Raw genomic sequence first — 23,265 nt, forward strand, 5'->3', positions numbered from 1 at the left:
AATGCTATTCTTAGATACGGGTTGACGCTGTTTTGGCTGCACGAGGGAGACCTACACAATTTTTGGCAGGTGGTTTTAATGTTGTGGCTGATCGGTTTATAAGATGCAGTATTTCTGTTGGTGGAGAGCACAAGGGGAGTGACCACCCACTGATTCCCATAAAAAACACAGATAAACCCATTGAAGATCCTTGGCAAACCAGAAAGGGAAAAATCAAACTCATCTCCAAACACATACTTTCCGTACGATGATCGCATTCAGCAGTATTTATCGGGGTTGTTTTTAAACTGCTCTTCCGATTTTGAATAGTCATAGTGTGTGATCCACAGTTGGGAATAATCATGGAAAAAGCGCTGAACGTGTCGCATGCAGGGAGCAGTAAAGGAAACTGGGGGAATCCCGCACAGAGGCAGGCAAGAAGCGGATCGTATAGTCCTGGATCAGGGGCTGAGTCGGACACAACTCACCCCTCACAGACCCAGAAGAGACACTTGGAGGGTTTTTTGAACAAATACACCAATTTACTACAAGGCTGGCAGAGCAGGTAAAGAGTCATAGGCGCTTTCTCACTCTTGAAAACTTTTAAACCCATACAGAATTCCAAGTTATCATGATAGACGGATAGTCCAATATAAAGAGATATTTCGCATTCAGGACATTTGTACTCCTTTTATTTGATCATCTCCGTTGACAGTCAATCTGTGGAATTAAAGACCAAAGACGCTTCATCAAACAGGAATGCAAAGAATTTCATAACAATATGACGTAATGCATGAATGCTAAATAATACCTTTCATTCTAATATGGTTTACTTTCTCCCCCTATTGATCCTTAACATTTCTGATCTGGACAGTGTTGTACATCATGTCATTCAATAGTGTGTTTTACATCAGACCTAGTCAAGTCTTAGTCAGATACCACATAGTAAATTGGATTATACATGACAAGCATGCAGGGTCAGAAATTACCACCAAAAATGCCCCCAAAATAAAAAATGTGGGGACACAAATGGACCTCAAAATGAATTGTCATGTTGCTGATTTTTATTTTTTAATATCCCATTATAGTTTTAGGCTTACATAATATGGCATAAAGATGAGTTGATGTCTATTTAATTCTTTGGGTAAGAGGTAATACATTCTTAATCTTTCAAATTTGTATTAATGAATTGATTAAATTAGCGAATTAACATAAACACATTAGACACAGCTTTTTATTTTAAATGGTCTGAAAAATATGCCATCAAAGGTAAAAAATGCCCCAGAAAATCAAATCCAGCAGGCAAATATAATAACACTGATGGCAAGGATAAGGATTACATTTAAGAATTCTGTCCATTTCAGTCCGACGTATGTCATGCATTACAAAGATAGTTGCAAATTATTTGTTTAGTTTCTCCCCTAACTTGATCTAAGCAGCACTGTCCTTGTCCTTAAAAATAATGTTTTGAAGTCAGTCATTGTCATATTTTAGTCTAAAAAGATATGTTTCAGAATCAATATAGGAATTTGGTCTATTTCAATCCATTGTGACTTATGCATGATTGTGAATTATCATTGTTTTCGTCTGTTTATTTGTTTAGGTGTTCTTTTCATAATGAACATTCTTGATCTGGACAGGGACCTGTCCATGTCAAGTTTTGGTAAAAAAAGATGTCATTTTGTACTCATTGAATCACTGAATGTTGATCAGATCTTTTCCTACCTGTAGTTTTTGTTATGTAATATTCGCTTATGGTTAGTTTGTGGTTGCAGGTTTGTATTATAATACACCGATCAGCCACAACATTAAACCCACCTGCCTAATGTTGTATAGGTCGCTGTTGTGCCGCCGAAACAGCGCCAACCCGCATCGCTGGATAGCATTCTGAGATTATATTCTTCTCACCACAATTGCACAGAGCGGTTAGCTGAGTTACCGTAGACTTTGTCAGTTCAAACTAGTCTGATCATTCTCTGTTGACCTCTCTCATCAACAAGGCATATCCATCAACAGAACTGCTGCTCACTGGATGTTTTTTGTTTTCGGCACCATTTAGAGTAAATTCTAGAGACCGTTGGATGTGAAAATCCCAGGAGATCAGCCGTTACAGAGATACACAAAGCAGCACGTCTGGCACCACCAATCATGCCGCGGTCTAAATCACTGGGATACATTTTTTCCCCATTCTGATGGTTGATGTGAACATTAACTGAAGCTCCTGACCTGTATCTGCATGATTTTATGTACTGCTGCCACACGATTGGCTGAATAGATAATCACATGGATGATTGTTGGTGCCAGTCAGGCTGGTTTGAGTATTTCTGTAACTGCTGATCTTCTGGGATTTTCACACACAGCAGTCTCTAGAATTTACTCAGAATGGTGCCAAAAACAAAAAAACACCTGTGAGCGGCAGTTCTGCAGATGGCAACGCCTTGTTTATAGGTCAACAGAGAATGACCAGACTGGTTTGAACTAAAGTCTATGGTAACTCGGATAACTGCTCTGTACAATTGTGGCGAGTAGAATAATAACATCTCAGAATGTTATTCTGAGATGCGGGTAGGCGCTGTTTTGGCGGCACGAATGGGACTTACACAATATTAGGCAGGTGGTTTTAATGTTGTGGCTGATCGGTGTATATGCATATAGTGTGCCTTATTACAGGGTATTTCTTTTGAACCAATAACACCAAGCTAGTCTGAGAAGATCTCCTGAATCAACCAGACATCATTGATCTGAAAGGTCCTGATTTCATGATATTGTCTTGTATAAGAGAATGTTTTCTCATAACAAAAGGGGCTATTTGTAGTCAGGGATCTGAATGTGAAATGAGCCCTACCAACTGAGCTATGCAGAAGCACTCCAGTGGAAGAGCTTCTCATTGAAAACGAGAGGTTTTGTTTTTGGTGGATTTCATGGTTGTGTGTGAGTGTGTGTGCTGCAGGGATGAGTGCAGCACAGCCCACAGTTAAGGCTCTTTCATCTGGGAGAGACTGTGATTCATTCGTGATGGGAAATCCCTCACATCCATAATGTTGTGCTCATTCTGTTGCTTATAGCCCAGCGATCGATAGGGGAACAGGCCAACCGTATAACAAGTCAGCGGATCGGAGAGTTACTTGCCTTCCGCAATGACTCAGAAATAGCCCTCACGTTAACCCCGGCACTAGTCACTGTTTACTGCTTAATGATTTGCGTGTGTGCGTGTGTGATTTCCTTGCACTTCATCCAATACATTGACCTGATGATAATTGGGCCTCAGAGAGAACACACTGTGGAGTTTAAGATTAGCTTGAGGACAGGTACAATATTACATTGCATGTTTTATCCAAATAGTGTGAATTCAGCATGCTAATATTAACAGCCCTAGCTTGATTTAGTAAGTACTAGCTAGCTAGGATGTCTCTACTTGATTTATTAACTTTTAATTTGGGTTTACAGTGCACCTATGAATATAACCAAGTGGCAGGGCGGAGGGCGGGGCCGGGTCGTGATCTTACACACCCGGTCCTTTGTCAGGCTAATTAAGCCTTGGAGAGGGATAAAGGCTGATGGCAGACGGCGGTGCGACGAGAGACATGTCCATCATATGTGTGTGTTTGTCTTTTGTTTAAGTTTTATATTAAACTATTATTTATATTGACAAGCCGGTTCTCGCCTCCTTTCCATTGATCACTTTACACTGGTGCCGAAGCCTGGGAAGGAGGAGGGATGCCCATCGCGGAGTCCTCGACACTGCCATCCACCGGGGGAGGGAGTAGACCGACCGCCCGGACGCGGTGAACGGCCTCCGTCCGCGAGGCGAGTGGGGACTGGACTCCCCGACCGCCTGGAGCGATGGAGCCACTGCCAGGGGTGGAGGAGAGCCCTGCCATCCCCCAGAAACGCGGAGGGGTCGATGGAAGACTGCTGTCCGCGAGGGGAGGAGGGAAATGTCTCCTCGACAGCCTGGAGCGGAAGGGCCGCTGCCAGGGGCGGAGGAGTGTCCCCACGAGACGCCGAGAAAGCGGAGGGGTGTTCTTTCAGCCAAGGGTCGTGAGTCTGACTCCGGTCTGCCCGGGGAGAAGCGGCTGTCGTCCGCCTGAGAGGGTGGAGTAGTGCTCGAGGACCATGCGACGGTGTATCGGAGAACCTGCGAGTAGGTTTTTTTTTTTTCATCTCTCTCTCCTCTCTCTCTCTCACTGCCGCTCTGCGTTAGCCTTTTCCCTCTCGTTTAAATTGTACAGTGTTTTTTTGGGGGGTACTACACTGTTACAGGAAGTACCCCCCCATTTTAATGATTTCTGTTTCCCTCTCCTTGCCCCCTCCCTCGTCCAGGTAGATGGGGATGGCCTGCCGGCAGACCAGGCTTTAAGCAAGCCCTCCCCCAGGGAAAGAGGGGGGGAGTGTACGTCAGGCCGGGGGCTCCCCAGCCTGAGAGAACGAGGGAGGAATGTGGCAGGGCGGAGGGCGGGGCCGTGTCATGATTATACACACCCGGTCCCTTATCAGGCTTATTAAGCCTTGGAGAGGGATAAAGGCTGATGGCGGTGGTGTGACGAGAGAGAGAGAGATCGTTAATGGACATGTCCATCATGTGTATGTTTATGTTGTCTTTTAAGTTTATCATTGAACTATTATTTATATTGAAAAGCCGGTTCTCGCCTCCTCCTTTCCATTGATCACTTTACAAACCACTAAGAAAATATATTTTACTGTGAATTTAATTAAATCACACCCAAACAGACACACACGTAATTGTGTTACCACAGTGTGTGTGGACTGTCAAGATATGACAGACTTGTATATTGGTCAGGTGAACATTTAGCAATTTTGAGATTCTGCCCGTAACTGTGACCGATTGGCCAGTTTACAGGAGAGGAAATTCTGCCCAGTGTCAGTTTCTCAGTTCCAAAATCCAGTTCTATATATAGCCATTGCAATGAATAGTTTCACATTTTCAAATTAAATGGTTTAAGTGAATTTTAAAATATTAAATATAGGAAATAAATATTGTGTACAAATAAGTGTTGATTTAAATTCAGAAATTTTGTACATCGTATTTGCTATCATTACATTTAAATTGTATTATATATAAACTGGAGTTATATAAACTGGCCACCCTGCTCTCTAGATATTGATATCTGTCATGTAAAAAAAAAATGTTCAGTCCTTTGAGACACTGAAGAAACAGCCCGACGCGCAGTGCAGCAGGCATGGATGTTCGTCCAGCGTGTGTTTAGATAGGAAAACAATGGAAAACATAGTAGATGAGTGCAAACAAAACGTTTGGTATGAACGGCCCCTAACTCATTCATTTGCACGTATCTGTGAGTGAGAGCGCTTGGGCGAAACAAGATCGGAAGGCCTGTATATTTTTTTTCACAAATTCTAAATGTCTAAAAAAACTAAATGTCCTACTTGAAAAACTGACCCAATCCGGTGGACCTCTAACATGAACAGCTCTGAGAGCACTGACATCAGCGTATTCGCGCCTGACAACAGAACAACATGTGACATGCCACCCCTCAAGCGGTTTTTGAGGAGCTTTCCTACTGGGGCGGGGCTCCCGATGTCCGGGGCCCCACGCGATTGCGTGGTGGTTAAAACCGCTACTGCTTTTCCATAAAGCAAATTTCCAAATTGGTGTCCCTTACACAAGCCCTCTAGTGCCACAAACTGTTCAAAATTTTCAATGTTTTAGTTTATACCTCTTGAACCGAAAAGCCTTGAAATTAGTAATAATAATAGTAAATCTATTCAACAGTTTTGAGAGTCGAATCCACCTTGTAGTTTCAAGTTCTGTCTTGACTAGATTTTCCAATATTTTTAAATATTTCGAAAATGTACTTTTTCAACCTCCTACAATTTTCATTAGATCTTTCTCAAATTTTGTCAAAACTAGACCGTTTGTGTGTAACAGATCACCAAATTTGATGGCACCTATTGTATTTGGTGTTCTTTTTATTGTATTTACATATGTGCGTCTAGGGCAGCCCCTAGAACTGGGTGAAAAGTTGTACAAATGGGCACAATCATTGGGGAAGGCCTCAACTTCTTCCATGCCAAATTTGGTGACTTTTACTCAAACCCTCTAGCGCCACCAACAGTTCAAAATTTCACATTGTAGTTCAGACCTTTTGAACTGAATTTTGAAATTGTTTTGAAAATGTACATTTTCTAACTCCTAAAATTTTCATTGGACCTTCCACAAATTTCGGTCTTTTATAAAAGAGTTTGATTTATACCAGAACATTGTCGTGTAACGCCTTCAACAAGTTTGATGGTTAGGACACCAAACAAGAAGTGAGGTTCTTGCTTTGCAACACTTTGGTGCATTGAAACAAAACTTGGTGTAGTCATTGCCACCAAATGGTACCTGACCAGTTTGGAGGCAGTGTCACCTGCTGGTCAAAAGTTCATAAGTTTCATTAAATAATTGTTAATGCAATGTGTATGGTGACACTGCCATTTTTGGGCCCCAATATATTTGAGTTATAACATGATCCTGTCTGCTCTGTCTTTCATCATGCAGGTACTTTGTGCTGGACCCTGAGCATGTCCAGCTGCAGTATTTCATCAGTGAGCACAGTAAGAACCAGAAGCCTAGAGGCTCGCTGCCCCTCATCGGCTCCTTAGTGGCCCCAAGTGACGAGTTTCCCTTTATGTTCACGGTCTTTGCTGCAAATGGAGATCTCTTCAAACTGCGAGGTCAGAGTCTCTCCTGCTTTTAATAGAACAGCCAAAAAATTATAAAATCTTTTACACATGTCAATCCAAACCTGTGTGATTTCCTTCCTCATGGATACACAAAAAGAATTTCCAAGATGCTCTTTTCCATACAACTAAATCGTAGAGTTACTAGGAGCTTGCAAGCTCCAAATAGGGCAAAAACAGTATTAATGTAGTCCATATGATTTATGTGATTCATGCTTCCCCTTATTGAAACTCAGTGTATTGTGATCAGTTCCAAGACTTGCAAGAAATAATGGCCTTAAAGGGATAGTTCGCCTAAAAATGATAATTCTCTCATCATTTACTCATCATGCCATCAATTCAAACAAGATTTTTAGAAGAATATATTGGCTCTGGTGGTCCATTCAATGCAAATGATGGACAGAACATTAAAGCTCCAAAATAGAAATAAAGGCAGAATAAAAGTACTCCATATGACTCCAGTGGTTAAATCTATTTCTTCCTAATAGATATTATAGGTGAGGGTGAGAAACAGATCAATATTTAAGTGCTTTTTTTACCATAAATTATCCTCCCATCCCAGTAGGTGGAGATAGCAGGAAAGAATGCGAATGGGAAGAATAAGAATGTAACTGTGTGAAAAGTGAAAATGGAGATATATAGGAAAAATAGGACTTACATTTTGTTCTGTTTCTCACCCACACTTATCATATCACTTCTGAATGAACACATGGAGTCATATGGATTACTTTATGGATTATGCTGCCTTTATATGCCTTCTGGGCCTTCAAAGTTTACTTTTATTGAGTAGACCTACAGAGCTCAGATATTCTTCTAAAAATCTTTGTTTGTGTTCTGTAGAAGAAAGAAAGTCACACTTTTGGGATGGCATTATGTAGAGTAAATGATGAGAGAATTACCATTTTTGAACTATTGTGTGAACTATTCCTTTAAGCACAAATTAACATCAAATACGGCACCACACGTCTTCATGCGCTATATTTGAATATAAAGTACAATATTTCTCCTTTTTTTTTTACTGAAGAAAGTAAGTCAAAAGTGTTTAAAATAGCATGATGATAAGCAAATAACGGCATTTTATGAGTGAACTTAAACATCTGTGTCCAGTTTGATTCCTGCTGTCTCCATTTTCCTCTAACTTCAGCCCTTCTCACATTTTACAGTACTGGAGACCTTTTATACTGCATCTCTAAGGAAGTATCTCTTTGATATCTGTTGTCCTCTCAGGCATACCCTCTCCTTCCTTTCATCCAAACATATCCTTATCTATGCTTTAGTTGTTTGCATTCACCCCTTCACTACTGCCACTGTCTGCCATACCAGATTGGATCTCTATCCTTTCCTCCCTCTCTTTCTCTCTCTCTTTCTCTCTCTCTCTCCCTCTCTCTCTGTCATATGAAATATGCCAAGAGTCTTTTCATGGTTAACATTCACTGTATACTACCGTCTTTCATGATTTTACATAAAAATTCCTATTCTCTTTGGTCTGGGACGACTCCGAGAACTCATTTAGACTCTGTCAGGAGTTTATAAGCAAAACGGCACCAGCCAAATCGTCCATTTGGCAAAGGCAATTTCAGAGTGATTTTGAGAGGTTAATTTCGCTGATAAAAAGCCGTCACTTCCAGCGCAATTCCCAGTGGTTTTACAGGCTCACCACAGGGTGTTGTTCCCAGTGTTCTGAAATTATAATCTGCAGGTGCTACTTTTCCATTTCACAACTTCTCAGTCTTACCCCAGGTTGCAGACAAACCACAAATTTAGTTTTTCTGTCTCATGTCACCTTGTCACTGAAAATGCTTGCAAGATGCATTTGTGTAATCATACCTAATGACCCAATGGTTGATTAAGAAGCTGGGATTTCATAGGACGTATACCCTCTTGTGACCCCGCATACACATGCGTGGACTGTATTTTGGCTTTGCTATATGCAACGCATAATTTAAATTCATTAAAACCGACTGATCTCAGTACAGTACACTCTGGGCTGTCAGTAAAGTGTTAAACTTTCGACTCTCTGAGTCATGTGACAAAACAATATGGCACTGATCACAGCAGAGTTTGTCTTTGGGAGAAATGCCAACAAAATGACATCTGGTAAGAAACATATTTTTTTTACATTGACACCTGTTTGAGTCAAAAGATTAGTCTCTAGTTTCATCTGATATGCCATTTTGAACATTTGTGCAATTTATCATGAAACTGCATGCTGTTAAACACAATTACCACCTTAGTGTACAATAGCAGTATTTTCCATTTAGAAATCCTATATTTAAAGTGCAATATCACATTGATTTCATCTAAAAGCTGATACATTTAGCTTTCAGAGGCTTTATATGGAGTTAGAATGAAAAAAGGTGCATTTTGAACGGTTCTGAGACCAGTGCAGACATACAGCACACTGGAGGTTAAGTCTTTCACTAAATAGGGAGCAAGAGGGCAAGGGAGCATCCTATAGTTTTCCTATGAAGCCAAGTGCATTAAATTCTACCGTTCGACCAAAACTTCAGTTTGAATGAATGAATGAATGAATGAATGTTACATTGAAGTAGAGCTTTTCTGACACTACACACAAAGCGCTTTACACAGTGAACAGGGGACTCTCCTCAACAACCACCAGTGTGCAGCATCCACCTGGACGGCAGCCATAGTGCGCCAGTAATAAGGAGAGAATAGAATTATAAAAAACAATTAATGGATGGGGATTATTAGGAGGCCATGATTGAGAAGGGCCAATGGGGGAATTTGTCCAGGACACCGAGGTTACACCCCTACTCTTTACGAGAAGTGCCCTGGGATTTTTAATGACCACAAAGAGTCAGGACCTCGGTTTAACATCTCATCCGAAGGATGGATTCAGGCTACTGGATGCAGATGATGTTTGGACCACTCAACATATTTGGCAGACATGGGACAATGCTAATCATTATATATATATTCACAATTTATAATATTAGAGTTTTATATTAACATTGTTGGCAGTGATTGGATGATGCTGGCCATTACTTTGAATCAGAATTATTTATGCTAATTTCTGATTGGTAAAACGCATCAGCACTTGCTATCACTTGTTTGTTTGACAGTGCAAAGAGAGAAAAACATTGAGATTTTGTAGAAAAAAGTAGAAAAAAACATTATGACACAAAAGTCAAATCAAGTCAAATATTTCCCAATACAATTTTTTTCCAAAGCAGCTTTACTGACAATCAGTAATGTCTGTAACATTTCAAACACAGGAATAGCCAACACTCCTGCAAACGTAATAAACAATTTTTCTAATTTATGTATTTTAGTTTTTCATGACCACTTTCAACTTTCTTTTCTTTTTGTTTTGATGCTGTCCCTTTAAGACATCTGTGTAAATGTTCTTTACGCATGGGAAATAAGTAACAGTGCTCACAAAAAAAAAAAAACGTTTTGGGTTTGCTGTCAGGGTTTAATATACATATAATATAGCATGTCATTAATACTTTAATTATATCCTCTTTGGAAATTGTCTATTTTTTGACTGAGAATGGAGTTTTGTGTTCTGAAAGTTACAGTATACTATATATTGGTAGTTCATCAAGCTCTCTTATTTCAAAAGATTATTCACAAGATTATGAATATTCACCAGCAATTGCATAACCAAACATTCATTGTGTTCAGCAGTGATAATCAGATTAAGTGGCTAAATCAGTAATAGAGAGCATGAATGAATGTGGACATTTAAAGTATTTGTACTTTTTGTTCTCCTTTTAGCTTGTGATGCCCGCGAGCAGCAGATGTGGATGACCCAACTTCAGCTGTGTGCCCGCCGCCACTCAGACAGCAGTGCCAAGGTAACCCAGTTACATTTAACTCTGCAATCTCTTATTTTCTCTCTCTCTTGTGCTTTTGATAGCAGAATGCATGTCATGAGGCCCTTCACTTTTGATTTTGTTCACTCTGCCTTGGATGATGTTCCAACTGTCCTTTCTGTAAGAGCCTCCTTTATCCTTCCTGTCTCTGTCTGCATGTGTCTCTGTCTGTCCGACTCGCTTTCCATTTCCTCTGACCTCTCCAGGCACTTTGATGTAGTCTTGTGATTTGTGATGCTGTTGTGTTTACTTTTTCTATCTATTCAGTGACTGGTGGGTTCAACAGAGTATAAAGCTCATCACATTAAGTATAAAACACATTGTTATAATTGGCAATGAGGCCATTAGCAGGTTTATACTTGTACAGTTGAAGTCAGAAGTTTACATTCTCTTAGGTTTAAGTCATTAAAACTCATTTTTGAACAACTCCACAGATTTAATATTAGCAAACTATACTTCTGCCCACACATTTTCTATTGGATTGAGGTCAGGGCTTTGAGATGGCCATTACAATACCTTGGCTTTGTTGTTTTTAAGCCATTTTGCCACAACTTTGGAAGGAATGCTTTGGGTCATTGTCCATTTGGAAGACCCATTTGCGACCAAGCTTTAATTTCCTGGCTGATGTCTTGAGATGTTGCTTCAATATATCCACATAATTTTCCTTCCTCATGATGCCATCTGTGTTGTGAAGTGCACCAGTCCCTCCTGCAGCAAAGCACCCCAGCAACATAATGCTGCCACCCCCATTCTTCATGGTTGGGATGGTGTTCTTCGGCTTGCAAGCCTCATCCTTTTTCCTCCAAACATAACGATGGTCATTATGGCCAAACAGTGAAATTTTTGTTTCATCAGACCAGAAGATATTTCCCCAAAAATAAGATCTTTGCCCCATGTGCACTTGCAAACTCTAGGCTTTTTTATGCCAGTTTTGGAGCAGTGGCCTCTTCCTTGCTGAGCAGCCTTTCAGGTTATGTTGATATAGGACTCATTTACTGTGGATATAGATACTTGTCTGCCTGTTTCCTCCAGCATCTTTGCAAGGTCCTTTGCTGTTGTTCTGGGATTGATTTGCACTTTTCGCACCAAATTACATTAATCTCTAGGAGACAGAATGTGTCTCCTTCCTGAGCGGTATGATGGCTGTGTGGTCCCCGTGGGGTTTATACTTGCGTATTATTGTTTGTACAGATGCATGTGATACCTTTAGGCATTTGGAAATTGCTCCCAAGGATGAACCAGACTTGTGGAGGTCCACAATGTTTTTCTGAGGTCTTTGATTTTCCCACAATGTCAAGCAAAGAGGGTTTGATTTTGAAGGTTGGCCTTCAAAAATACATCCACAGGAACACCTCCAATTCAGTACACCTATTTGAAGCTAATTGGAAAATTGTCTAAAGGCTTTACATCATTTTCTGGAATTTTCCAAGCTGCTTAAAGGCACAGTTAACTTGGTGCATGTAAACTTCTGACCCACTGGAATTGTGATATAGTCAATTAAAAGTGAAACAATCTGTTTGTAATAAGTTGTTGGAAAAATTACTTGTTTCATGCACAAAGTAAATGTCCTAAAAACTTGCCAAAACTGTAGTTTGCTAATTTTAAATCTGTGGAGTGGTTAAATAATGAGTTTTAATTACATCAACCTAAGTGTATGAAAACTTTTGACTTCAACTGTAAATCTTGAGTAAGCTTAAAGTGTATGTGTGTGCGCGTTACTTTTATTTAGTGAACAAACCACTAATTAGAGGTTGACCAAGAGTGGATTTGCTGATTCTGATAACTAAGGTGGTGGAAAATGATGATTGATTAATCGGATGATAATTAAAAAAATTGATCTTATTCTTTCCATACTGTGATGGTTACAGACATAGAAGCTACAAGAGTTCAAAATAAATAAAATCCCAGATTCAATTTACTTGTCAACCAAAATTCCAATAGAACCATGATACAAAAAAAAAAAAAAAAAACAGTGCTGGCCACAGAGGAATTAGAAGAAAAAAAATTGGCATATATTTTTGTCAACTGATAGTTCCAAAAATCAACTATTGGCACATACAGTGCATTCATAAAGTATTCAGACCTCTTAATTTTTTCACATTTTATGTTGCAGCCTTATGCTAAAATGCTTTATTTTTTCCCATCAATCTACACTCCCCATAATGACAAAGCAAAAACCAGATTTTTGATAAATTTGCAATTGTATTAAAAATAAAAAACTGGAATGTCACACTGACGTAAGTATTCAGACCCTTTGCTACGACACTTGAAATTTAGCTCAGGTGTATCCCATATCTCTGGGTCGTCTTTGAGATGTTTCTAAACTTTGAGTTTAAGGCACACACCTTATACACACCATATAAGGTCTAACAGCTGAAATGCATATCAGAGCAAAAACAAGCCATGAGATCAAAAGAACTGCCTGCAGAGCTCAGAGACAGGATTGTGCCGAGGCACACATCTGAGGAAGGTTACAAAAACATTTCGGCTGCACTGAAGGTTCCCAAGAGCACAGTGGCCTCCATAATACTAAAAATGGGAGAAGTTTGTAACAACCAGGACTCTTCCTAGAGCTGGCCGCCTGGCCAGCCTGAGTAATCTGGAGAGAAGGGCCTTTCTAAGAGAGGTGACCAAGAACCTGATGGTCACTCTGGTTGAGCTCCAGAGATCATGTGTGGAGATGGGATGAGCTTGCAGAAGGACAACCATCACAGCAACACTCCACCGATCTGAGTTTTATGCCAGAGTGGCCAGACAGAAGCCTCTCCTCAGTGCAAGACACATGAAATCCTGCATGGAATTAGCAAAAAAAGCACCTAAAGGACTCTCAGACTATAAAAAACAAGACACTCTGGGCTGATGAAACGAAGACTGAACTGTTTGGCCTCAATTCCAAGCGTCATATCTGGATGAAACCAGGCACTGCTCATCACCTGTGCAATACCATCCCAACAGTGAAGCATGGTGGTGGTAGCATCATGCTGTGGGGGTGTTTTTCAGTGGCAGGGACTGGGGGACTGGTCAGGATTGAAGGAAAGCTGAACGCAGCAAAATGCAGAGATATCCTTAATGAAAACCTGGTACAGAGCGCTCAGCACCTCAGACTGGGCTGAAGGTTCACCTTCACACAGACAATTCAACGCAAAAGTGGCTTAGGGACAACTCTGTGAATGTCCTTGAGTGGCCCAGCCAGATCCCAGACTTGAACCCAATCGAACATCTCTGGAGAGACCTGAAAATGGCTGTCCACCGATGGTCCCCACCCAACTTGACAGAGCTTGAGAGGATCTCCAGAGAAGATCCCCCCAAAAATCCCCAAATCCAGGTGTGCAAAGCTTGTTGCATCATACCCAAAAAGACTTGAGGCTGTAATCGCCATCAAAGGTGCTTCAACTAATACTGAGATAAAAATCTGGTTTTTGCTTTGTCATTATTAATATAATTTGTCAAATTTATATTTAAAGCATTTTAGCTTAAGTCTGCAACATAACAACATTTGAAAAAAATAAAGAGTCTGAATACTTTATGAACGCACTGCATATATACATGTCTACCTATAGACTCATATATTGGTATACCTCTAACCTCTAACCCTACATATTAAACTTGAGTGTTATTTGTCCTAGTTCGATTGTGCTATGGACATACAGTACAGTGCAAAATTTGGTGCTGTTTTAAAGGCAAAGGTGGTCACACAGAATATTGATTTAGCTTTTTTAAGTTTACTGGACTTTTATATTACTTTAAGTGATAAATGAAAACTATTTATGTTGTTATTTTTGAAGACATCCTCACTATGCATCATTTATCACAAGTGCCTAAAACTTTTGCACTACTGCAAATGATACCTCAAAACGTCCAGCTTGTTGAATAGAGGTGTTCTATTACTTTTAGACTTGCGTTGTGTGCCTTGCAGATGATTAAACAGGTAAAAAATCCCTTTGACCTCTACAAGGAGGGACCCTAGAGACCAGAATACTGTAGAAACTTAGAGGTGGGCTATTTTGACTTTGGCCCGTAAGCAATCACCCAGAACGGCCCATAAACTAGCGACTACCAAGAAAACCCTTGCATCCTGGCAATACCCTTGCATTGTGCCTACAACTTTTTCAAGGACTCCTCACATTTTCTTAACATCTGCAGAAATCTATATTTCTTAATTATATTATATAAAATATAATATAATACAATAAACTCTCTGATGGACAAGTAACAACAGTATGTAGTTTCCAGCATTTGTTATAGGTGTAATAATGCAGTAAGTGTTAAAATGAACACGTGATTTTCACTGGTGACAGTTCACTTGATGCAATCTTCTATTTTGTCCACATAGCACAATTTATCTTTATCTTGTGACAAAAACACATTGAATATCTGTTTCCAACTATTGTCTGACTGTGAGGAAACAGTGATTTGTGTGCTTAACCTTTGCTGAGTTAAACTTTAAACCTCCACCTCCATTGAGTCAGATCATTAAATCATGCCTCAAGATAGATGTGCAATTAAACATTTGAATGGACATTTTGATGCAGAAATATAAATTTTTCATCCAGTGCATTCAACAGACTGATGTAAATTTGGCTCTGTTTTAGGCAGAGGCTGTTTTGTCCAATTCTTTTAATTTTTAGTGGTCTTGAGTTTCAACTTAATGATTTGAATCAGATCCAAAACAATTGTTTACGTTTGGGAGAGACCAGCATTCCTCACCAATTTAGAGGCTAAAATGTTGAATTTAGCCTTGAGGCAGAAATCATTAACATTATTTAATTTCTATTATCATTCATTTGCAGTGAATGACCAACAAAATGACAGTATTACCAAAACCCAGTGTTACAGTATCTGGTAAATTATCTTCGAGAGCAGTATCTTGGATTAATCATCTTATAAACAGAGCAATTTGAAGGCACATGCATCTGGGCCTGGCCTTCATCATCAGCCTAAGGCCAAAATGTTACATCAAGTCCAGAATATGTGTTACATATGTTTTATGGATTCTCTACATTTAAGAATTCAGTGTGCTTATTTCCTGTTGAACATAATTCTATATTTAAGCAATAAGGGACAAAAGGCAATGCAGTGTGGTGATAGTCATGGCACATTTTTGTTTAAAGAGTACAAATACAAACATTTTAAAAAATTACTTTCTAGTTGACCTCACATGTTGAAAAAAACAGTTAATCTTGACAAATTTACATTTACATTTATGCATTTGGCAGTTTACAAAAGAGTTTTTTTAGCTTTTAGTCATTTTAATAGTCAACCGTCTATTAAAATACTTTTTCTTTTTTTTCTTTTTTTCTAAGAAAATCCTGGAATCAATACATGTTAAGCTCAATTTCTGGGATAATGTTGATTTACTACCAAATAATATTTTGACTCATCAATCCTTTTCTTATAAAAAGCAAAATTGAGGTTACAGCGAGGCTGTTACAATGGAAGTGAATGAGGTCAATTTTAAAAGGGTTTAAAAGGCAGAAATGAGAAGCTTATCATTTAAAAAAGTCAGCTACATTAACTCGTCTTTTAAAAGTTTGAGCTGTAAAATTTTTTAAAGACGGTTTAGGGTTCACAGTCTTGCGTCGTTGTAATGAAGATGTAAACTTTTATACAATTTTTACACAGAAAAGTTTAGTAAGCAATTTATCACTCTAAAAATCATGTTAACACACATATTGTTAATGTCTTGTGGCTATACTTTTGAAACAGTGAGTATTTTAGTTATGTAGTTTATGGACTGGGCCCATTCACTTCCACTTTATGTGCCTCACTGAAGCACCATGTCTTCACCGTTAGTGTCCATTGAGGTGATGCGCTGCAACGGCTTGAGGCTGGGTTTCTATTACTTTTGATGCGATGCGACACGCCGCTTGTGTCCAGTATAGACAGTGTGTAATTTTTATTTAAGTTACATTTTTATGGTAATCAATATAATTTACATTTACTCATTTAGTAGATACTTTTATTCAAAGTGACTTAAAAATGAGGAAGGATACAACAATCAATTTATACTAAGGAGACAATTGGTCTTTTACAAAACCTAGTGAGCGTCCTCTGGAGGCAGTATTTTAAAATATCATAGGCGTGCTCCCAACGTGAAGACTGTTCCAAAAGGTAGATATATTAATTATGCTACCTCTTAAGATATCTTATTTTGGCCAAATTCTAAGGTAGCATCACATGTTTCCTTCCATGGGCAGGCAATCCCAGAATGCAAAGTGATGAGCTCAGTTGAAAATAAATCCAAGATGGCGGACAAAGCGAGAGATATGTAGATTATAAATATACTTTAATATGATACAAACCGACTATTTTGCTGAAAATATGTGTGTACTGTGTGTAATTAGGTTTATTAGAGAATTGCATAATTTCTCTTGTGTCACCTGTATTGAAATCAGTTGTGAGTCAAGTCTGGCTGCCTCCTATGTAGAATGTTCCAAATCGGTCTCTTATGAGGCATCATTTCAGTAAGGATGGTGCCACAGAAGACAGCTGCCTATATAGGCAGGAGACAGCGAGGTAGCTCACTAAGTTTTGGAACAGACCCAATAACATAAAGTGCTACAATTCTAGTTTCAGTTGTATTAGAAATGTAAGAGCCAAGACAGAGATTAGCGTGCAAACAAGATTTTATTTTATTATTAAGAGTGTAAGTTTAACTGCTCAGTAATTTTTTTTAAGACAGAGAAGGAGTCTGCTTCATGGATAGTGTTGGGAAGGTCATTCCACCATCGAGGTACTGTGAGGCTGAAAGTCCGGGAAAGTGATTTGGATCCTTTGTGTTGGAGCAACAAGATTCATTTGAGAATGTTGCCTTCTGGTGGGAATGTAGCTCTGCAGGATTTATTGTTGGTAACCTGGCACCATCCCAGTGACTGTACTGTATGCTAGCATCAGAGCCTTGAACTTGATACGTGCAGCAACTGGCAACCAGTGAAGAGAGACAAGGAGGGGTGTAACCAGCGCTCTCTTGGCTTTGTTGAAGATCAGCCATGCTGATGCATTCTGGATAATTTGTAGAGGCCTGATTGCACATGCAGGAAGGTAGACTAACCGTACATTCACACCAGAGGCGGCGAGAGCGTCAAATCGACTGTAAGTCATTCATTTTCAATGACAGCCAGCATCTCGGTGGCGAGAAGCGGCGCGGCGAGTCTTGGGCGGTGTGGCGTCAGATGGAAGTTCAAGTGCAGTCAACATTATGGTAATGAGCTGTGACGCGGTTCAGCGGCAACCTATTGGAATATAGAAGTGCTCCGCTCTAGCGAAGTCTAGAGAACATTACCGTGTAAACTTTGGTTCCCACCAAACATTCGTTCCGAAGATAAAATGGAGGAGAAACTAATTATTGCCGTGACTGGTTTCCCTGTAATATATGACCAAGACCACAGTTATTATTACAAATGTATTTATTTTGATAAGAAACCACTATAATTTTAATTACTTTCTGCCAACGATCGATTTCTAATTTTCACATTTTAAAGAGTTCATGAGGATATACGCTACTTGTGATAGGTCGGCAAAAAGTAAATGGTCGACATGTCTGGATGTTTAAATTGCGGCCCCTTTTAAATATAGTTCACAAAACAAAGCATTCTGAACAAACGTTGCCGCCTATTTCAACTACGTCAGAGCGTCCTTGAGCGTTGAAAGGCAGGGCAGCCAGAGCGAATTTTGACGCTCTCGCCACTTCTGGTGTGAACGTACAGTAAAAGAGCATTACAATTACCCGGTCTAGATATGACAAGGTACTGAACAAGGAGTTGTGTGGCATGTAAAGAGAGAAAGGGTCTTATCTTCCTAATGTTGTATAGTGCAAATCTACATGATCAGGCTGTTTTTGAGATGTGGTCAGTGAAGTTGAGATCAGTGGTAACCCCCAAGTTCCTGACTGTTGTGGATAGTGTTATTGTAACTGAACAGCGATTATGTGCTCAACAGCAGGGTTGGCTGGAAAGATGAGGAGCTTGTTCTTCACTTGATTATTTCGAAGGTGGTTTTCCATCATCCAGGCCAAGATGTCTGCCAGGCAGGCCAAGGTCCAAGCACTCACCTTGGGGTCGTCAGGCTGGAAAGAGAAGTAGAGCTGCGTGTTATCGCCGTAGCAGTGTAGAAAACCTGTTTGCTTGAATGAGAGGTTCCAATGATGTTGTGTAGATAGAGAAGAGGAGTGGGCCAAGTACTGAACCATGAGGTACCCCAGTAAGTAGCTGATGTGACTTGGACAACCCACTTCTCAAGGGTCAAAAAAACTGAAAAACCTACCTGAGAGATAGGACTTGAACCAGCAGAGCACTGTTCCTGTGATACCCAGAGATGAGAGGGTGGACAGGAAGATCTGATGTTTGACTGTCAAAGCTGCAGAAAAGTCCAGTCGAATGAGGACAGATGATCTGGAGCCAGCTCTCGCCTGTCTCAGGGATTCGATTAGTCTCGGTGGAATGTCCATTTTAAACGCTGTCTGATTGCTGTCTAGCATTCTCTGTGAGAAAAAGGCAGAGATCTGACTGAAAACAACCCTTTTGAGTGTTTTCAACATGAATGGGGGAGAGAAACCAGTCTGTAAAGTGTGGGGTTAAGCACTGCTATTTTTTAAAGCAGTGAAGTTACTCAAGCCTGCTTAAATGTGGTGGGGAAAGTCCTTGTAAGTAGATATGTTAATTATGTATGGGAGTGCAGGCAGGATGAAGGGAGAGATGGCTTGGAGAAGGTGGGAAGGAACAGGGTCAAGGGGGCAGGTGGTGGGGTGGTTGGAGAGGAGTTTTGAGAACTCAGTGTCAGTTAGAGGAGAGAGAGAGAGAGAGCTGCATACAGGAGGTGGATGTTTGAGAGGGTGTGGTGCTAAGAACCTACTGCTGATGACTTATCAGTAAATAAAGTGGCAAAGACATCTGCTGTCAGCGAGGTGGGGGTGGGGGGGCCGAGGAGTGTGTTAAATGTCCTAAATAAACTGCAAGTGTCTGAAGTGTTGCTGATCTTGTAATGTTAATAGGAATCTTTTGCAGAGGAGACATTCGCCGAGAAGAAAGCAGAGACATACACTTATTCAGATCTGCAGGATCTTTAGATTCGCGGCATGTCCTCTCAGTTGCCCTAGAGAGGTAAGACAGCAGTTGAAAGGCGGGTGGGTAATAGAGAATGGAGGTTATGATGAAAGGAAACCAAAGGAAGAGTATGTGGCAGTCTAGATGGAAGTGTCATGTAAAATTGAACAAATCAGTGATCAGAAACTTGTAAAAGGGGTAATGAGAACATTGCAAGAGGTAAAGTTAGGTATGAAATTATCCAATTGATTGCCTGATCTGTGTATTGCAGTAGTGCTTAGCCGCTTCGAGTCAAACGAGGACAGAAGAGCCTGAAGTTCGGCAGCCTGGGGCTTGCCTAGGTGAATGTTGAAATCACCAAGAATGACAAGTGGTCTGCCATCTTCAGGGAAGGAGGATAGCAGGACATCCAGCTCCTCAAGCCATTTGAGCTGAATGATGATATTTAACAACGACATGTAGGTTGAGTTGTTGTGATTGCATGGAATTCAAAAGAGTTGTTGCATAGTGAGTAAAGAGGTGAAAATGTCCAGTTGTTTGGAATTAGCAAACCTGTTCCCCTACCCCTACTGGTATGATGAGGGGTGTGAGAGAAGTTGTTTAAGGCAGAGGGTGTTGCTGTATCCTCTGGGCATATCAATGTTCTGGGTTCAATAAGTTATGCTACATATGCTGTCAGTTGAGCATAACTCAAGCTTAACTAAAACATTGGACCAAGAATATTCCTTGAATGTTGACAAAGATATAGTTCAGAACGATTTTGACAAAAAAAATCTGGGGCGCTTTGCAAATAAAGTAAATCTTAAAAAATAGCGGATGTTAGCACACCAAAACGAACTCAGAGCACATCTGTCACTCAGGGCACCAGATAGACAGAATTTGTGTGCATGGAGCACAGAACCACTCTGAAACCATATGTGTTATACACTTACCCCGTTTACATGTATTTAAGAAAGCACTACACACTACAACCATGCACAAAGGCGGAGCACAGCGGGCAGGATGTTGAGACTAGTGAGCTGTGTCTCGTTTCGAAGGCTGCATGCTAGGAAGAACGCGTCCTTTGAATGCTGCATTATACCGAGTGTCTCGTTTAAAAAGCCTTGTTTAAATGAGACGGCCTTCGTAAGACAAGCAGAAACAGAATGTAACATGGTTGCTATGACAGCACGCCACTCTTTAACAAGCGTGAGCGCTTTGAGTGACAATGGAACAAAGTCCCTCTGGAAGGGAATGTAAGAGGTATATTTTAGGAGAGTTATAATGATGTAAAGAGAAAAGAAAATTGATTTTACAGGTGTACCTTTTAGTCTAATAATTTATTTTAATTATATATCAATTTAATAATACACATTATATACTCCACACCCATCTACTGAAGTACTTCAACTTGGGAATTAACATTACTTGCGTTTGAACATCATGTTTCCGGGCAAATTGCCGTCGTTTTATTTTAGACATTTCCATTGAAGCAATGAATTGTGGGCTGTGAGTGCCCACGAAGGATACACCTCATGCATCCTCTGAATTCCCGTGAAAGAAGGTTGCATTCGAAGGCTGCATTTTCTGAAATGAGACAGCCTTGATGACGTATGCGGCCGACGGAGGATGCAGCCTTCCAAACGAAACACAGCCTATATTTAATTAAATCGCATCCCTTGCGGTTTGATAATCACTAATTTAGTTTTTATTTTGATTATTCGTTTAGCCCTACAAATATATTTTAATATTGGCAAACGTGTTGGCTGACATTAAGGTTGACAAACAAAATGCAGGTTTTTAAATTATAATTATAATTTTTTTTTTGGCTTTTAGTCCTTGTCTATTAACTGTGAATCCATGTATATACTAGTGTACTACTAAATATTTATAAAAATAAAAATGTACAGCCTTCCAATATTTCTCGCACTTGAAAACAGTAAATAAATATATAAATACTCTGCAGTTTATACTATATTTTAGATACACAATATTATACTCTCATATATTTTATGGTGTTGTTTTTAGAGACTGTGCTCTGCCCTCCTCTGGGGGGTCTAAGGGTTTGGATAATGTAAGACTTATGTAACCTTGTATTCCAAGCTGAAATGTCAGAGGGCTGTACAATGGACTGCCATTAGACTATGAGAATGCAATTTCATGAGGACGGGTGCTCCATTAGGCCTGAATAATATACTCATTCCTGTATGTACAGAAAGCCTCATACTGTGGGCTCATTTTGGCCTGTATCAAAGAGTATGATCTTTCAAGCCTAAGAGTCCATGTTGAAATTCACAGGGGAGCAATGTTCTCTCTTGTTTCCCAAGAATGCACAGGTACTATTAACTTATTTTACCTTACCACATCCTTTGTTCATTTCATATGAAGCTTTTTTGGAAATGTACTGTATATAGAATGACTTTTGAAATTGGAACTTTTTTATGGTGCTTGCTAGTGCAAACATTACTGTTATCAGGGATTTGAACAAACCCACATTTTAAAATAAAGTATTAAACTATGACACATACAGTAACTCATTCTGCACCATTTGTGTTACAAACATGAATGATGCCTCATATTTTTCAGCTTCGAGAGAGATGTACAGACACTTTTCCAAGCATTTTATTTATGGGGTGGGTTATAAAATGAGTGAAAAAAAGGCCCATAGACTCATTTTGAGGGAGGGACCCGAGCCATATCCATGGGTACAATGATGAACTGGAACCATATTTAGGGACCAGAATATCATAGGAACATGGGCTGGGCTTTTGTGACCAGTCAGCAGTAAAATTTAAAAATAGTTCCTTAAAAATAAAATATTCGAAGACCCATACTACCATACTACCTAACATCTCCTTTTGTGTTCCGTGCAAGAAAAAAAGTCATATGGAACATAACTGAATTTTCAATTTTAGGGGAACTATCCTTTTATGTCCAGTGCAATTTAGTGAAATGATCTGTAAAAGCCTGCATTATGGACCTGCATTTTTGAATTTTGTTTTTCACCAGCACTGCGCTAAATGCTTTTGTGAATCAAGGAAAAATGATGTCTCTGATTAGCTCTGATGGAATGAGATTACAGTACTCAGGTTGAGCTGCAGAGCTTTTTAGAGATGAAAGCATTTCATACAAGTGACATCCTTTATCTACATCTGTGAGAACAATGCTCCACAGGAAGCTCTCTCCTCTTCTCTCTCCCCTTCTCATATTCCACTCTCATTCCCTGCTTCCTCCCTCCCTTCCTTGGTCTGTATGTGGGTGCTGTCCTGATCGTGTCTGGCCGGCAATGCTCTTTTGTGTGATGGCAGGTCGTGCAGGCGGCACTGGGCCGGTGTCTGTCCCCATGGGCAAGCAAGGCCTGTCCATCTTCTCTCCCACTCATTTCTGCTGCTGCCATTGCTGCTGTCTCTTTCAGGCCTGCACCTCCTCTTCCTCTTTCAACACTTCCTCCACCTCCTCTACTACTGGCCGGACCCACAGCTTCTCCCAGCACCCGCACCCCGTCCTGCAGTCCTCCCACTCATCCGTTCACAGACAGCCCCCTCAACATGGGACACCCGCCTCTGTCATCACCATCACCCACCACAAGTCCCCCACCGCCAGCCAGCGGGCCTGCAGTCAGCATCCTGCAGAACTGCACCAGGTCAAAGAGGTAGGGACAGCATCAGACAGAGACAAAAGAGAGTCTAGGTAGCCATTGGTGTGAGATGGCAGGGTTTTTTGAT

General features: G+C 40.2%; 1 protein-coding gene across 2 annotated transcripts in view; it reads left to right on the forward strand.

Annotated features, from left to right (window-relative positions):
* The first annotated feature begins 153 nt into the window (after positions 1–153).
* LOC127658395 (oxysterol-binding protein-related protein 10-like) overlaps positions 154–23,265 on the forward strand; it is a 93,061-nt gene continuing 69,949 nt past the window's right edge. Inside the window, exons 1-4 of one of the 2 annotated variants that reach the window (XM_052147665.1) lie at positions 154–544; positions 6,500–6,675; positions 10,423–10,502; positions 22,956–23,192. In XM_052147665.1, coding sequence (XP_052003625.1) covers positions 342–544; positions 6,500–6,675; positions 10,423–10,502; positions 22,956–23,192 — 696 coding nt within the window. In that variant the 5' untranslated portion in view covers positions 154–341. The remainder of the gene's footprint in view (positions 545–6,499; positions 6,676–10,422; positions 10,503–22,955; positions 23,193–23,265) is intronic. The other variant, XM_052147666.1, reaches the window with a different exon arrangement.

The sequence above is a fragment of the Xyrauchen texanus genome, chromosome 17 (assembly GCF_025860055.1).
Source record: "Xyrauchen texanus isolate HMW12.3.18 chromosome 17, RBS_HiC_50CHRs, whole genome shotgun sequence".
In the NCBI taxonomy this organism is placed as follows: domain Eukaryota; kingdom Metazoa; phylum Chordata; class Actinopteri; order Cypriniformes; family Catostomidae; genus Xyrauchen; species Xyrauchen texanus.